At 41.7% G+C, this 17,600-nt stretch overlaps 1 protein-coding gene across 4 annotated transcripts; it reads left to right on the forward strand.

The window, feature by feature from the left end:
* The first annotated feature begins 174 nt into the window (after positions 1 to 174).
* LOC119720584 (ZZ-type zinc finger-containing protein 3-like) lies at positions 175 to 15,489 on the forward strand. Of its 4 annotated transcripts, none has more exons than XM_038190310.1 (12): positions 175 to 287; positions 1,113 to 3,028; positions 4,635 to 4,773; positions 6,158 to 6,320; positions 6,593 to 6,780; positions 7,508 to 7,585; positions 9,050 to 9,151; positions 10,136 to 10,237; positions 11,368 to 11,520; positions 12,179 to 12,274; positions 13,221 to 13,339; positions 14,350 to 15,489. In XM_038190310.1, exons 2-12 carry the CDS (start codon positions 1,203 to 1,205, stop codon positions 14,510 to 14,512), a joined length of 3,129 nt encoding a protein of 1,042 aa, XP_038046238.1. In that variant the 5' UTR covers positions 175 to 287; positions 1,113 to 1,202; the 3' UTR covers positions 14,513 to 15,489. The 4 variants fall into 4 exon arrangements, with proteins under 4 accessions (XP_038046238.1, XP_038046240.1, XP_038046241.1 ...); XM_038190312.1 differs by having other exon boundaries at positions 6,596 to 6,780; XM_038190313.1 differs by having other exon boundaries at positions 6,599 to 6,780.
* The last annotated feature ends 2,111 nt before the right edge of the window (positions 15,490 to 17,600 follow it).

Genomic DNA, 17,600 nt, shown 5'->3' on the forward strand with positions numbered 1-17,600 from the left:
AAAGTGTCCATATTCTGTTCCAATAACATTATATCCTCCAATAATAAGGAATATATTCACTAAATCATGTTTTAAAATAGCAATAAATTTCAGATCATTTTGAAATTTCCTTTTTTATTCCTTTATTTCTCTTTCATAATTCATTGATTTCTTTACGAATACGATAAGCACCCCCACTCGTAAATGTGTTGTATTCCAAGATGGCAGCCTCCATGTGTGGCGAAAGGAAAAGACTCGACCTCAAAAATCAATAAAATCACCAAAATTCTGGCACATTTTGGTGATGTGTAAGTGAACTTGCTACTTTTGATGAATTTTTGTGCGGCGATGACTGCATATATACTTCGTAGATTCGCAGAAAGGCACATTTAAAGTCAAATTTGTGTCGAAGTTATTTCCATACATTATCATCATGTACAAAAAGGATACATGCTTTTGAGATCGGATGTAAGACAGACGTTGAGGGCGCTTTGTAATTCATTCGTATTGACTTTTTTTTTTTAATTCTGATTAAACTGCAAATAGGGTCTGATAATGTTTTTCACTGCTGTCACTGTATGAGGATGTTGGGTGTCTTTTTTGTCTTTTTTTTTGTTTTTTAAAATTTGCCACTATTTTTGAATAAAAAAAGGAGCAATGTGTGTCACTTGACATGCTTGAAATACATTTCAACTTCAAGAGGTATATAAAATTATAATAGGCCTACATGTACATGCTGATCTTGACAGTTTATAAGCCAATTCTACATTTCACTCGCGCATGTGCACATTCCTTATGAACAATGCAATTTTTTAGATAAAACAAAACATGTCACGTGGTCCTAGTCCAATAATATAGCAAGCTTGCAGCATCGATGTTGGTTTGTTAAATCTAAATTTGTGTCCCACAATTCATTGCTCACACGAGATGTTGAATTCGCTTCGTCACATCACATTCAATGTGATTTTCTCTTTAGTCCATGAAGAAGTACATGTATTATAATAATAATAATAATAATAAGACACAATTAAAAAAAAAAGGAGTTCTATACATTTTGTAGCTACCCAGTAACTTGGTCTAGAAGTCAATTTTTTTGTCTCCGGATTTATCCCTGCATTTATTTCTTTTTGCAGGTTAAAAGATGAAGCTAGGAGTTGAACAGCAAATGATAAGGTGAACATCAAGACTCTTATCTTGAGCTGGAGACACACGATCTAGTCATCATGAGCATGCGACGGCAGTCCAGAGTATCCAGTCATGCATCCCTCCCAGAGCACAAATCAGAAGCGGCTTCCAACGAGAGGTCTACACGATCCCGCACTTCCTCAGAAGACCTGGTGGTCCTGGAGCTGCCCAAAATAGTCCGCACGAAACGGTCAGGTCACCAGAGGTCAGGGGTCGAAGTTCAACATGACCCTGTCAAAAACGGCAAGGCAGGCCTCGAAGGAGAGGTATCAAGACGTGGTTTACGAAGCACTGAGCATTCTGTGTCGAAAAATGTAGACGCATCAGTTACTGTTGACTGTCAAAGTAGTGGCGGTGGTGATGCGAAGGTCTTGGGACGTACAAGGAGAAGGTCTGGAAGGGTCACTAATGCTCCAGAAGAGGCTGAAAAAGCTGAAACTGTCCAACAGGATGCCCTAGAAGGAGGTCGATGTTTACGGAGAAGAACTAGGTCAGGCGCATCAACAGATTGTGTTGATAATGGCCCCGCAGAAAGACCAAAGGACAATGATCAAGACCGTTCACGTCACAGAAGCTCTGATGGTGAGGATCATAACTTGCATAAGTTGTTGCCAAACAAGACTTCTGTGAAAGATGTTAGTGCGTCGGATGTGAGGAAAGGTAGTGGGGATGTCTCATCCTCACATGAACACCATCACAAGTCGAAAGACTTGCCACAATCTACCTCAGTACACAAAGCATCCAATCCGTTGAAATCCAAGCAAATAGGATTGGGAGAAACAGTAGAGCAGGCCGGACCTGTGACTGTATCTCTAACAGGACTGCACGGCTCCTCTGAGCAACCTCGGGAGATCAGAGACAAGGTGCCGAGACTTGACCTGCCTTCGGCACCCTCTGAAGGACCACTGTCGCGAACTAGTCAACGGAGAGCACGACAGTCTCACTTGGAAAATAAAAACAATCTCCCGAATGACAAGCAAGAGGCATCCGAGTCAGATGCCGGGGATGCTCACCTCTTGGCTAGCAATGGTGTCAAGGGAGGCAAGACATCTCCTAGGAAAAGAACCCGTAGCGGCAGCACCAGCGTCTCTCCGAGGAAGCCAGCTGAGAGCCAGGAGGCAGTCTCTGTCGAGCCCGGCTCGCCCAAAAGGCGAAGGACAGGGTCCGTGTGCCGGGATCTCTCACAAGATTTTAATACAGCAAAGCTGACGGGCACAGAAACTACCCCTGCTCCAAGTTCACAAGCTGAATGCAATAACAAAATACTGGCTGACCCTCAAGACTCTTCTGGAAACAAGGACACAACTCCAGGAGCAACTGTCAACGACGGCACAGACAAAGAAACTTTTAATCTCATCCCTTTGATACCTGGCAGCACAGATACCAGACAAACTGAAGACACCTTGGTCATGGACACGGTCCTCCCTCAGCGATCCAGACGTCGGAGCGGCACTTCCCCAAGGGGTACCCCTCAAAAACAGGCTCAGCTGGACCTGACCAAATCGCCGACTAGGAGGGGTTTAAGGTCGGGCGGGGCAATCCCAGAAGCCCCTCCAGAGGTGACCCAGAGGTCAGAGGTCACCGATAACGCCCAGAAGGACAGAGAAGCAGTCACGCCCTCAATAAGCCCTGCTGTTAGCCCAAGGAAATCATCGGGTAAGAAGAGAGGGTCCAGCAAGAAGGACAGCACCCTTGGGAAGGGGGAGGCCAAGGAGTCGGGTGAGGAGCCCGGAGAGCAGGGTCAGGAGGCGCGTTTCAGCAGAGAGGAGGTGGACTATCAGGCAGAGGAGTGGTACGAAGACGTGGATGAGACGGAGCCGTTCTACTTTGAGTCGGATCACATGGCCATCAAAGGAAGCAAAGAGTGAGTCAAGTGTGGCAGCGTCACTCATAACGCTTCATGGCGTGAATCTCCGCTTGGGTGCGATTGGTGGATCTGCACTTGATCCCGCTTAAACGAGTTTGTGCATTCGGTCGATCCTTCTGGAAATCTTAAATTTTAATTCACTTTTTAAAACAATCCTCAGTGAATTAAAAAGGTGATCGACCGATGGTAGCATGATGAACCAATGGTGGCACGATCGACCGATAGCTCAGTGCGATCAGCGAAAGTGCAGATCCTTCGATAACACCAAATCATACAAGTACAACTCTTCTAATGTTAGGACCGATTCTCGCGACCCTCCTCAGCATTTTGATTAAGGAAATAAATATGTGCTTTGCCGGGTTTAAACAAGTACATTTAAAACCGGCTGGGGGCCTGGTCACCGATAATGGACGTCACCTTCAGCTCAGGCCGTTGTACGGGACCAGGCTCCAAGCCGGTTTCAAACGTACTTGTTTAAAGAGGTTGTGGAATGCTCGAAGACATTTCCGTCATTTTTCGGGTATATGTAGCCTAAGGCGTGATGAAATAATAACGACTATTGTTTCTGTCATAAAATGAGTACAAAAGGTACTTTTGAGAGCTGTTTTTCAAGTCCTGTCATGCCTGTTTCGACCCGAATGTGCAATTTGTGTAAAAGTCGTCGTTGCGGAGCTGCAAACAAAACACAGTAAATCGTGACGTAAAAAACAGGACTCCCGATGCAGAGTAGCATAAACGAGTCCTGTTTATTACGTCACGATTTACTGTGTTTTGTTTGCTGCCCGCAACGACGACTTTTACACAAATTGCACGTTCGGGTCGAAACAGGACCTGAAAAATAGCTCTCAAAAGTACCCTTTGTACTCATTTCATGACAGAAACAATACTTGTTTTTATTTCATCACACCTTAGGCTACATATACCCCAAAAATGACAGAAATGTCTTCGAGCATTCCACAACCTCTTTAATACCAGCCAAGCACATATTTATTCCCATTCATAAATACCTTATTGTCAAAAAGTCAAAATAAGTCAGAAATCCACAAATTTCAACGAATTTGTTCAACAATTTTATCTCATGTTTTGTGAAACACCCCTCTGGCTGCAGTCTGGCCATTTACATGATAAGTGCCTGGTGCGCATAGTGCTAAAAATTTCCTTATATGGAAATTTGTCAGCGTGGTGCATACCGCGTGCTGTTGCGCAGAACGCAGGCATAAAGTGATTAAAACAAGCCAGTGTTTTTATCAGCTGTTTTAAACCACCCATGTAATGGGATTTCGACCAATAGGAATGGGGTAAACTGTCTCAGCAATTGAATATACAATTTGTCATGTTTGTGCAACAAGGTTGTATTTCCTAAAATGGCGTGTGACGTCATGTACTTGAAACACAAGTTTTGAATGTCAGCAGGTTATATCTTGGTAAAAATAACCCGGATGTACACACAAAGTTCATGGACGTCGCGATAAGCGAGATACGACCTTGTTACACGGAGCGTATTCGCGCGAGATACGACTTTGTTGCAGAATCAAGTTATGACCTTGTTGCTCTGACGCAACGAATCAATTTATCAAATATTATTTAATTTGTAACCCTCCAGTTATCGAATGCTCCTCCGTACTTTGACCACCCTGGAAGCCCAGCGCAAGCAGGCCATTCAGGATCTAGACAAGCTGTTAGAATCCCGTGACAAGGCTCTGAAGAACCCCGTCAAGTTTGTGCACAAGCTCCAGCACAAGGTACGTTCGGGTTGTGAAGTTGGTTGAAGGCCTTCTTGGTCTCCCCAAAAAATTGTGTTTGGCATTTGATATTTCCAGCAACTAAACGTAGCCTTTTCTTTTAGTAACGTCTTATTCAAAAGTGAATATCTTTTGTGTCGCTAGTGAAGAAGCAAATTTTGAAAAAATATGTACATAAAGTATGTATTTACTTACCTTTTACACATTTTTACTTGGATTTTATAATTTAGATTTTCTTTGTTTTTAAGCTCTGGCAGGAGCTTCTACATGTCGGTCGGTCTGTCTGTCTGTCTGTCTGTGGGTCTGTGTGGCTGTCTGTCTGTCTGTCCCCGAAAATTGACAAAAAAAATTGACCAAAAATAATTGACTAATTGACCAGATGCCATGCTGTGGTCATGAAATGCACTCTTGAGGAAAGTGTTCAAAACGCTGGTTTTGTTTTGATCGATGCACATGCGCGTTTAGTTTACATATGTCTGTCCCTGCAAATCGACCAAAATAAGCCCCATTAGTTTCCCACAAGATACAACTACCAAATTGAAATTTTCACAACAAAATTTTCAATTAGTTATTTACCTTTTAAGTTTTGTAGTTTTCATTGCAGTAGGTTTAGCACTTGTAGCGGAAATTTAATTTGAATTGCTTTTATCCTTGTACAATCGTTTCTTTACCTTGTTATTTAGTTCTTGTAAAGCGCTTTGAGGGTTTTGCATAAGACGCTATATAAATGCTTTTATTATTATCAGTATTATTGTTTTTTCCGGCTATTTTAAAACATTTATCATTCGAATTCACCATTTCTAATATTCAAATTCACCCAGGAATATCGTTTAACTGCACTTCCAATGTTTAATTTCGTCTTTTGTCAGACAACTTCAAATTCGGTTCAAGCAAATTTAAACAAAGAGCACGCATTTTTCGTCCTGGAGTATTCAATTTTGTCTCGTCTACCCCAAACCTTGTTATTCAGAAATCAAATTCGTCTAATTGATTTTTATATAAGAGGAATTCGATCTCTGAACGCTGCCATTCGATAACAGCTTTGACGAATTTATTTGTAATGACGAATATTCTCGACATGGTGACTAAAGAGGGTGACCAAACTTTGAAATTGAATGGTAAATGACTAAATTGGTTTTGTTAAAAGCGTGTGAAATTTGTCTCGGACGATATTGAATGTTAGTGTTGGTGAATTTGAATGAAAAATGTTTTGAAATAGCTGGGAAAACCTATATTATTATTTTTTGTAGTGAAACTCAAAAACAGCTCAGAGAGTTCATCTTTAATTATGAAAAAAGGATATTCGTAACAATTTTGAAAAGAGTAGACAAACAGTCGTGCATTTGAGTGAGTTTGAAATAACCTACGACTTCCTTGTTCCCAGGACACCCTGAACCTTCCCCATAGCCAACGCATTGTCACTTGCCCTGATATTGACTGGGGGCGCTACATCGGCCCCCCGGAGACCAATGAGCTACTGGGATTGGTCAGCCAGCCTAGGAGCATGCGCCCTTCCAAGTCAACAAGCAATACTACACATGCACAAGGTAGGGTATAAGACGGGACTCCCTCTTGAATATTCATGTGATTATCTTGGCACCAAACCTACAGAATTATTGTTATTAATAATATTATTTTATGGAAAGCATGTGAATGAAAATTTGTCATAATTTTTGAATAATGAATATTCAGCGACTCCCTCATGAATATTCATGTAATTATCTTGGCACCAAACCTACAGGATTATTGTTATAAATAATATTATTTTATGAAAAGCATGTGAATGAAAAGTCATCATAATTTTTGAATAATGAATATTCAGCAGCTGGATGTGGCTCTTCTACCTCAACCCAAACCAAGCCGGTACCCGCAGTCTCTGCAGCATCCCAGGCACTGTCGACCTCAGCAGGAGTACCAGTTAGTCTGGATCCGGATATGCCCTCGACAAGCAGCACGCCAGATACTGCACAAAACATTGATATGCTGGAGCCTACGCAAGAGCCAAAAGTATGTCACTATTACTGTAGCAGTTTGAATATTTGTGACTTAATGAATATTAATGACATGAAATTATTTGAATATTCATTGGGTAGGATTGGAGAAGGATAAAAGCCTCCCACATATATAGGGAATATACAACATTTGCAAGCATCAAAAAACAAAACTACCAAATATTATGAAATACCTTACTGGACTGTTAGTGAATTACAGTCTCAAGTATCCTGTAAAAATCATGGCACCTGGTGTGCTGACATTTCCAAGAAAAGTGGTATTTATGTATCGATTTCCGTGAAAAAAAATGACTTTTAAAAAAAAATCTCCTCCAATTTTACCAAATTTAGTCCACATTTAAAAAGAAATGGGTTTTTTTTGTGGCATTTTGTTTGCAATCGATTACACACCTATGAAAGGGTAAAAGCCAGCTGGACTGGTTCCCTGACCTTACAATTCCCAGACATCCATAAATTGCTGCATTTCAACTTAAGTGGAGTCAGGGAACCAGACTACAGTAACATGATTGTTTTTTGGTGGTTTTTCCAGCATCTGCAAACACAAAACTTCAAAAAAGGCAGTGAAACAATATTTGCTATAAACTACTAACCCCCAAATCTATCCATTTCTGAAAATTACAGCAAAAGCAAATGTTGTATATTTCCTTTAATCAGCTGTGATCAAGAACATGAATATTAATGAGTAATATTAATGATAATGAATTTATTTGAATATTCAACAGCTGGAAACTGTCCGTGGTAGAGTCGCCGAAGCAAACAAGCCTCCCACTTTTAATCAGCTGTGGACAAGAGACGAACAAGTAAACTTTGAACTTTGACCTTAAAAAAGTTGATTAATTGAAAACATGTATCTGATCCTAATTGCAATTTCTTAAAGTCAGATTTTATTGAGCTTATCCAGTTTGCGCCAGAATTATTTTGACGAGAACGGAACAAGGTGCAGGATTACTTTTCACCCGACCTCAAGCCAGGTGGGTTGAAGCCATTACCCTCGGGCAGCACACTCATATTTCCAGCCTCGCTCGCTGCGAACGGGTCGCTGACAGATATTTCCGGCCTCGCTCTTTGCGTGTTTATACGCCATCCGTTCCAAATACCGTAAAACCTTTGCGGGTATGCACGTCATTCAGCATGAACTGGTTAAAAAACAAAACTGCAAGCTTCAAAGATTTCTGCTGTATGTTCATTCAAGGTAGAGTAGATCATTTGTCATTGGTGCACTTTTTTGTTTGAAGCAACTAAAGTGCTAAAAATTTGAAGAAGGGTGGCATGGGTGGCTTGTGCGTAAAGCGCTCGCCTCTCACCAAGGTGACCACGGTTCGAATCCTGGCCGTGGATCGCATGTGAGTAGAGTTGAGCGTTGGTTCTCTCCTGTGCCACGAGGGTTTTTCTCCGGGCCCTCCGGTTTTCCTCCCTCCGGAAAAATCAAACACTTTCGATCTCCGGTTGTGCTCCGTGGTCATATATGGGTCGATGTGGCCGGCAGCCTTTACGTGCCAGCGGCCCGACCACATTGTAGCCGCGTCCTTCGCAATTCAGCATACCAGCTGCGAGTGAGGATGATTAGCCTCCCAAATTATTATTATAATTATTATTAACTACTAACCTGATGAAGTGTTAGCTCTGTCAATCTGTATATTCTGAGAAAACAATATTCTAGGATTTCAGCTTCAGTTCAACTTGCCAAGTCATATTTTGAGTTGCGCCCGAAATACCCTTCTTGAACATGTTCTTGTTCAGCCGATTGCAGCTACCTGATGTCAAGCACTGAGCCGAAAAATACTAGCAACGGGGTGTGTGCGTCATGTCAATGCTTGCGCGCATCCATTCCCAATTTGTCCAATTACAAACCAACTATTAACGGAAATTTCCAAAAGTGTGTCACTTGACTCATCTTTGGAAATGACCTTCGTTTATTGTTTTCTTCAAAATAACAGCATGTCAAAAGGAAAAATTTCACAGGGATTTTAGTACCATTACTGTCTTTAAACCAAGTAAGCTTTTTAGCAATAATTTTATAGTCAGTTACTTTTTGGGTAGCTGCAAATGATTTGCCCTCCCTTTAAGGTATTTTTTTCCAATAATCTGCTTCGGGAAATTGTCGAAAAAGACAAAAAGGTGTTTATTGAAGTAGAAATGGGGAAAGTGGAAGAACTTAAAAAGACAAATTTGAAGTTCCTAACTTTCCCAGTTTCAGTTCTTTCCAAATCTTTAAAAAAAAAATTTCAACCAATTCACGCTCTGTATTTGTTGAATACTTGTAGCGGAGATTGGAGGAATCTCTCGTCAAGTTTCCGACGGAGGAAGTGGAGGCCAGACGATGGGAGAAGATCGCCAAGGCACTGGGCAACCGCACATCCCAGCAGGTACAAACAAACTCTGCTTTCTTCTCTTAAAATTTCTTCAACAGAACGTCATTTCTTTTACTAGCCTGGCGTACAATTTAAGTACAATACAATGTTGCTTGTGGACAAGGGTAATTGTTGAAGTTGTTGGTAGATAAATAAAGAAAACTATTAATAGTTCTGTGGATAATAGCATTTGCGGAAGGTTTTGCTAGCAAAATCCTTGACAAACTGCCTACCGTAATCTAATATCAAGAAACAACAAGTAACTGCAAAAACTATTATATTACAGTGGAATGTTGCTATAACAAACATCGTGGGATCCACAGAAATTGTTCGTAATAGCGATCGTTCAGTATAGCGATTTTAAGCTGCCGGTGCTCCGGTACTCGCTTTTCAATAAATGGCGCGCTTCAGAACTTCACCCTGCATGCCCTGGTAGTTACTGAAAGACGACTTTGAACACGCGCTGACTTTTGAAGGATGTCATTACACAGTATATGAGCTTACTACCTACAGCAATAAGTGGATTTCCCCTTTCATTTCTCGGGGGAAAATAATGTTCGGTACGTTTTGCACACAAAAATCGGGATCCTAGGATGATGTTCGGCATAGCCGAACGTTTGCTATAGCGACGTTCCACTTTACTTGTCTGTGTGTATGAATGAAAATGTGCAGCGCGGTGGTCCAATGGTTACGGTGTTCGACTCATGTAGCATGGTACATAGGTTCAAGCCCTGATGCAGAACATGGTGCTTGTGTTCTTGGGCAAGACACTTTACTACAATTGCCTCTCTCCACCCAGGAGTATAAATGAATACATGTGAGGGTAGAGGCCAGAATGCGCTGATCTCGAGCTGCGGCAAAAACTGGTCTCATGGCCTGATGAACAGGGGTAATAATTGTGAAGCGCTTTGAGACCTTTTGTATAAAGCACTTTATAAGCACCACTTTATTATTATTATTACTATAAAATGTTCAAATTGTTGTCTGTTTGTTGACCAGGTTGCGAGCAGAGTGCAGAAGTATTTCATCAAGCTCATGAAGGCCGGCATGCCAGTACCGGGCCGACTTCCAAACCTCGCGACATATCAGAACTGCAAAAAGGTTGGTTTATCACTTTCATCCCTTGAATTTATTTTTTATTATTTGAAGTTAAAGGGAATATACAATATTTGCAAACATCAAAAAGAAAAATATTATGAAAAACCTTACTTGACTGAAGTGAATAATAGTCTCATGCAGCCTGTGAAATCATGACACCTGGTGTGATTTCATTTTTCAAGGAAAGTGGACTTTCTGTATCAATTTCCCATTGAAAGAAAGAGGACTTGAAAAAAAATAGTTCTCCCCAATTTACCAAATTTAGTCCACATTTGTTGCAATTTGTTACAAGGCAGCTGGACTGGTTCCCTGACTTGGCAATTCCTCGACATCTATAACTTGCTCGACCTGACGATTCCCTGACAGAATATTTGTTTACGAGTGAACAAAGATGGGTTTAGGCCCCCAAAAAGTCTCCGGCTTCTGGTCTGCACGCGTATCGCCGTAGCCATGCGCATCCGCAAAATTATAAAAAAAAAATTTCAGTGTAAGATGATGTCCCAAACTCACTGGTTCGTTTGGAAACCTGCTGCTGCACAATTTTAACGTGTTTTTAGATGGGGTTACAATCGAGTATAAGCTTTATGTGGCCTTTCTGGGCTCCCATATATTTGGCACTATAAATTTAGTCGGGCACCATTTGCAGACGGTATTGTAATTTTATAATTATGCATCTGGAAGCCTGACTTAGGGAGCGATGGTCATGCATCTGAAATCTGTAAACGCTTTTTAATCAGCGCAATATTAAAGGGAGCAGACTAATGACTAACCTGGCAGCACATGCACAATGTCGCGTTGCTGTATTGTTTGACACTACTGTTCTCTCTGATTTTTCCTTGGCAATTCAAATTTCTTGAACAATGTTTGTGTCGGTCCAGGATATTTTTGAAGTTTCAAGGGGATAGAAGCATCATCTGCAATATCAGCTGAAATTTGAAGAAAAAAAAATATGGGAAAAAAACACAGCGTCGCCGCACCACTTTTGGGGCAAGCTCCATACCAGAAACAGGAACCTTTTGTTTAGGGCTTATTATTAAACAATGCTTGCATTCTTCTTATAATTAATCGCACATACACTTTTGGGTTTTTTTATTTACTAACGCAGTATTTGTTTTACATAATTGAATGTTTAGACTGGGAAGAAGATTCACCCCTTCACTAAGCCCCTGTATCAAGCCTCCACGTTCCTTCAGTCCATCCAGCCCCCGGTCTACATGGCTGATGATGACCCTTACAGCTACGCAGATGGCCAAGATGATGACGACGATGATGATGAATTGGTCTCGGTGAGCAGTCATTTCTTAAGCCCGGTTCATACTCCCTGCGAATGCGAATGCGAAGCAATTTGACGTCATTAAATTTCACTGCAAATTCGCTGGAGTTGAAATATGTTCAACGTTTACAAATTCGCAGTGCCAATACTTGCCCGACTTTACAACTTCGCATTGCTTTCGCGACGAGTATTAACTAGGCTATATAACACCTCACCCTGAGATGACTTATATCAATCACAAGTTAGTTACAAGTAACGGCGAACAATCCCAAAGAAATTCTTTTGCCACTGAATATTTGAAAGAGCTTGACTTGTGATTCTTGTGATGACTTGTGATGGCTTGTGATGGCTTGTGATGACTTTTGATTGTTTGTGATACCAGCAAGGACTTGTGAGGACTTTTGATTTTGATTGCTTGTGATACTAGTGATGACTTGTGATGACTTGTGATGACTTGTGATGACTTATGATATTTGTGATTGACTTGTTATGACTTGTGATAATTTGTGATGTTTGTGATGGCTTATGATGCTTGTGATGACATGTATGGACTTGCGATGACTTGTGATGACTCCTTTACAACTCTTCTGATTGACGGCTGTTAATTTTAATTTTAATTTTTGTGTGTGTCAATTTGACTAATTTTGTAATAATTTCCTTTGTTTCCGCAGGATGACGAGTCCGTGCCAACAGACGTAAGGGACACCCCGGAGTATCAAGAATTGATCCAGCTGAAGCTGATGAAGCGAAGGAAAGTCCGACAACAGGTCAGTAGAATGTCTGGGATTGTCTGCGATTGTCTGGAATTTCTATGATTTAAACCAACATCCATGTAAAGAGTGCGGCTCAGATAAAGAAAATCTGGTGTTGTAGCTGAGTGATGGATCACAAGAACATCACAAGCCCGGTCACAAGCAAATCACAGATTGAGATGGACTTGTGATGGACTTGTGATGGACTTGTGATGGACTTATGACCGACTTGTGGTGGACTTGTGATGGTCTTGTGGTGGACTTGTGATGGACTTGTGATGGACTTGTGATGGACTTGAGATGGACTTGTGATGGACTTGTGATGGACTTGTGATGGACTTGTGACAAACTTGTGATGGACTTGTGATGGGCTTGTGATGGACTTGTGATGGGCTTGTGATGGACTTGTGATGGACTTGCGATGGACTTGTGGTGGACTTGTGATGGACTTGTGATGGACTTGTGATGGACTTGTGATGGACTTGTGATGGACTTGTGGTGGACTTGTGGTGGACTTGTGGTGGACTTGTGGTGGACTTGTGATGGACATGTGATGGACCTGTGATGGACCTGTGATGGACCTGTGATGGACTTGTGATGGACTTGTGATGGGCTTGTGGTGGACTTGTGATGGACTTGTGGTGGACTTGTGGTGGACTTGTGGTGGACTTGTGATGGACATGTGATGGACCTGTGATGGACCTGTGATGGACCTGTGATGGACCTGTGATGGACTTGTGGTGGACTTGTGATGGACTTGTGATGGACTTGTGACAGACTTGTGATGGACTTGTGGTGGCTTATGATCCATCACAATACCTGAACTGAAAGTTGCAGATTAGTGTTGGTTGTCAACTGGTGTCGTCCAAATATAAAGATTGCAGAAATGTAATTTTGGAATAATTGCAACATGTAAACTTCCATCAAAAAGCTGTCAATAACTTGTTTTATCCTGTTTTAGGGTCATACTGGTTTTCGCTGTGACGGCTGTGACATGGAGCCCATCATTGGTGTGCGCTGGCACTGCACGGAGTGCCCTGAGCCTGTCTCTACAGATCTCTGCCAAAACTGTGTCAACCGGTAAGAAACACCCCTCTCTCCCCCCCCCCCACCCCCCCCCCACCCCTCTCCCCCGCCCCTCCTCCAGTGTAAAAGGAACATTTTGGCAAAATTTTAAATCAAATTTTGACTTTTTCTCTGGCATTGTCGGTTTAGCAGGATTTGTTCCTCCAATGATAGGTTTTTGTGTTTTGTGAGTTACGCAAATGCAACCCAACCCTCCTGCTGTCTGAACAGTCACAGACAGTCAGAAAATCAATCCTCTTCCCCTGCCATGCCTTTTACACAGGCTAGTCACCAACAGTCAGGTCATGTTTCTTGTAGGCACTGTGACTAGTCAAGTTTCGTCAGCAGACAAAAAGTAGGTAACTGGTAGGCACAGCTTGCTTATCAATCACCTACAGTCAAAGCATGGCTGTATCAAGTTACATAAACAGCCAAAGTCATTCAATCTGCTTTATGCAGGCTGGGAGCTTTTAAGTTTGCGGACCAGTAAATAAACTGCCATAGACCCCAGTGATAAAAATGCCAACTTCTGAAATTCAGGAAAAATACTCACAACTCTCAGAGGTGTTTGAGACACATGCCAAATTGTAGCTTATTTCATCACCTTTCATTTTCTGTTTAATTATTTGGGGTTGACAAATGACCTTTGGGAGAAAATGATCACCCCTAAAAGTAGTCCTGTAGCCCATCGCCAATTTGAAACATGATGCCTCGCTCCATTGCAAAATAGAGCCATTTTAGGGACCAATTTCATCCGAATTTCACAGATATACGAGCTCCAAGTCCTGTGCATGTCTTCCATCCTTCTTTCTCACAAACCACCAAGTTCATGGCACATAAAATGTTCTAATACCAAAATAAATTGAGAGCATGCAATTTGGATTTGGCCAACGAAGGCAATTTCAGGTTGATTTACTTGCCTGCAACCTGAACTGACGAAATCAGTCATGGAATGGCTTTGTCGGATTTGTCACCAATCGAGGTGATTTATAAAATTTGAGTTTTCAATCATTGCCACCCCACAGCAACTTTAGCTCCAAGCATCATTCCAGCAGCCACCGGATGGAACCAGTTCACACCGGTTACAGCCAGAGCTATGTGGATGGGGACTACACCAGCTTTGAGCCCAGCTCTGGTGACTACAACTACCTAGACCCAAACTACAATCCAGTGCACGCCGCGACCTGACCAAACGGGGGCAGTATTACCATAATCACTGTAAAACTGTAATTTGTTGGGCTGTTATTTTTGTTATTTACTGGGGAATGTATATTTATCAATTGCAGGACTTGCTGAATTTTTTGCTAGACACATTTTGGGTTTACAATGAATGGATGAATGAAACATGAATTAAGAAACATGCATATATATGCATTAACAATTTGCATAAATGAATAAAAGATCTGCATATATTCGGGATCCAGAACAAGACCAGCAGCCGATTTCACGAAACTTTACGCAATGGCGCAACTCTGCTTGCGCCACAATTTATTGCATAAGCTGCGACTCGTTTCATGAAAGTCTTGAAGTGCATAAGTCTGTGACTTGCAGAATAAATGAATGTGTAATTTGCGCAATAAATTATGGCGTAACTTGCGCAATCATTTTATGTGGCGTAAGTACAAATTCTATAATACAAGTGACAGAATGTTTAGAGTTGACTTAATACGATTCCAAAGAATGTTGGACATTTTCAAAATGGTAGGCCGAGGTGATTTGACGATTGTTTCGTGAACAACTTCATACGCAAACAGCTGTCGGAAATGCTGTTATTATCCTCGTCCAAGATGTTTAGCTTATTTAAAAACATTACACAGCTACGCCAAGTTTCGTGAAATCGATCGTAAGTTTATTGCTTACGCTGCTTAGACTTTACACTGTACTTCAGGATTCAGCTAGATAGTCTAGCGCCCTCTATTGAATTGTCTGCAAGTGACTATCCATTGTCTGAAGTGTTTCAATTTTATGTATTACTCCTAGGCTAATATTTGTTATGTGTTGTGCGGAAAAAACCCAGAGCAACTTGATTGAATAATTTAGCAATTTTGTTAACTGCTGTTTTTCTTTTCAAAAGAATTAAACATCAACATGAAATTACTCATGTATTTTAGCTTAGCCGAATCCCCATTAAAACAGAATGCTTGTATAGACCTTTTCTGATTGTACCAAAATTGTTTGTTGCAGTTATCCTTTTGACTGCATATTTGTCTAAATATCGAGTTTTTATGAATTCTACAGTACTTTAGGCATCTTTCCTGTATGTTTCCAGACATTGAATTTGTTGGTCAAAATTGAAAAAAAAGGAAGGGGTTAGCCTTACATTTTAAATTAAATTTGGCAAGAAACTGACTTTTCTTAAAATAATGCAGAAATTCCTTTGAAGGTAAGAGGAGCATCAATCAGTTTTCAAACATCCATTATTTTGAAGATTCGGGGAAAAAACATGGAACTTAATTTTTTTTGGGGGGGGGGGAGAAAAAAATAACATTTTTGACTGATTTCACCCCAAATTTGTGTCGAAAGTTTCTTTAGAGAAGCCCATCTGTCTGTAAATCGAATTGACATATGTTCTAGGGTCCGTTGTGCATCTTTCCAGCAAGTTTGACGCAATTTGATTTTTAGCCATAATTTAAGAAAATCCAAGGGGTTAACCTTACATTTTTAATGAAATTTGGCCAAAAATTACTTTTCTCCGTACGATGCAAAAATTCAGTTGGAGGCAAGAGGAGCATTAATCAACAGTCAAGCACCCTATATTTGGCAGATTGGGCAAAAATTGTGAATTTTCTTGTAGAAACTATACTTTTGAGTGATTCACCCCAAATTTCCTGTAGGCATATCCTGCAAGTTTGAAGTAATTTCGTTTTGGGCCAAAATTGAAACAATTTCCTATAGAACATATACAACACCACACTCGATTTCCAGACAATAACTCAAGAAATACGTGTTGCATTAAATTTGTTTTTCAGTAAAAATAACATAAATGAAGCAATGAAGTGTGTTGAGCTCTTAGAATATAAGACATAATTTTATGTCAAATTTCCTACAACAAAAAAGCACACTAGTGGTTTCAAGACAATAATTAAAAAATACTATTTGCATTAAATTGCTAATTCGTATATTAATCAAACGTGATATATAACATAAATCTCTTCAACATTGAGAGAAAGTTGAAATCTTTTTGCAATAAAAAAAAATATATAAACAGGACCATGTAATTATACTCAGAAAAACCTTCCTTACCAAAGTAAACTTAAATTTTATTTCAATAGAGGGCGCGCTATACAATAACACTAGTACCGCTAGGGGCGACAATTATTGGTCGCCCCCAGCGGAGGCTACCGCTGGAGGCGACCAATAATTGTCGCCCCTAGCGGTATATCATACCGCTGGGGGAGACCAACACAGTCGCCCCTAGAGGTACGTACCGCTGGAGGCGACCAATAATTGTCGCCCGTAGCGGTATATCATACCGCTGGAGGCGACCAGTAATTGTCGCCCCTAGAGGTACGCAATGTTGGGGGCGCTCAATAATTGTCGCCCCTAGCGGTAGGCGCTGGAGGCGACCAATAATTGTCGCCCCTAGCGGTAAATATACCGCGTGGGGCGACCAACACAGTCGCCCCTAGAGGTACGTACCGCTGGAGGCGACCAATAATTGTCGCCCGTAGCGGTATATCATACCGCTGGAGGCGACCAACACAGTCGCCCCTAGAGGGTACGTACCGCTGGAGGCGACCAATAATTGTCGCCCCTAGCGGTATATCATACCGATGGGGGCGACCAACACAGTCGCCCCTAGAGGTACGTACCGCTGGAGGCGACCAATAATTGTCGCCCGTAGCGGTATATCATACCGCTGGAGGCGACCAGTAATTGTCGCCCGTAGCGGTATATCATACCGCTGGAGGCGACCAGTAATTGTCGCCCCTAGAGGTACGCAACGTTGGGGGCGCTCAATAATTGTCGCCCCTAGCGGTAGGCGCTGGAGGCGACCAATAATTGTCGCCCCTAGCAGTATATCATACCGCTTGAGGCGACCAGTAATTGTCGCCCCTAGAGGTACGCAACGTTGGGGGCGCTCAATAATTGTCGCCCCTAGCGGTAGGCGCTGGAGGCGACCAATAATTGTCGCCCCTAGCGGTATATCGTACCGCTGGAGGCGACCAGTAATTGTCGCCCCTAGAGGTACGCAACGTTGGGGGCGCTCAACAACGGTCGCCCGTAGCGGTATACGGCTGGAGGCGACCAATAATTGTCGCCCCTAGAGGTACGC

Source organism: Patiria miniata, unplaced genomic scaffold (assembly GCF_015706575.1).
Source record: "Patiria miniata isolate m_02_andy unplaced genomic scaffold, ASM1570657v1 HiC_scaffold_9, whole genome shotgun sequence".
Taxonomy (NCBI): Eukaryota; Metazoa; Echinodermata; class Asteroidea; order Valvatida; family Asterinidae; genus Patiria; species Patiria miniata.

Excerpts from the sequence above, each read along its gene's own strand:
- LOC119720584 (XM_038190310.1), top strand. The coding sequence starts at position 1,203 with ATGAGCATGCGACGGCAGTCCAGAGTATCCAGTCATGCATCCCTCCCA. Across the intron at positions 3,029-4,634 it reads GCCATCAAAGGAAGCAAAGA|TTATCGAATGCTCCTCCGTA; the intron begins GTGAGTCAAGTG and ends GTAACCCTCCAG. Across the intron at positions 13,340-14,349 it reads TGCCAAAACTGTGTCAACCG|CAACTTTAGCTCCAAGCATC; the intron begins GTAAGAAACACC and ends GCCACCCCACAG.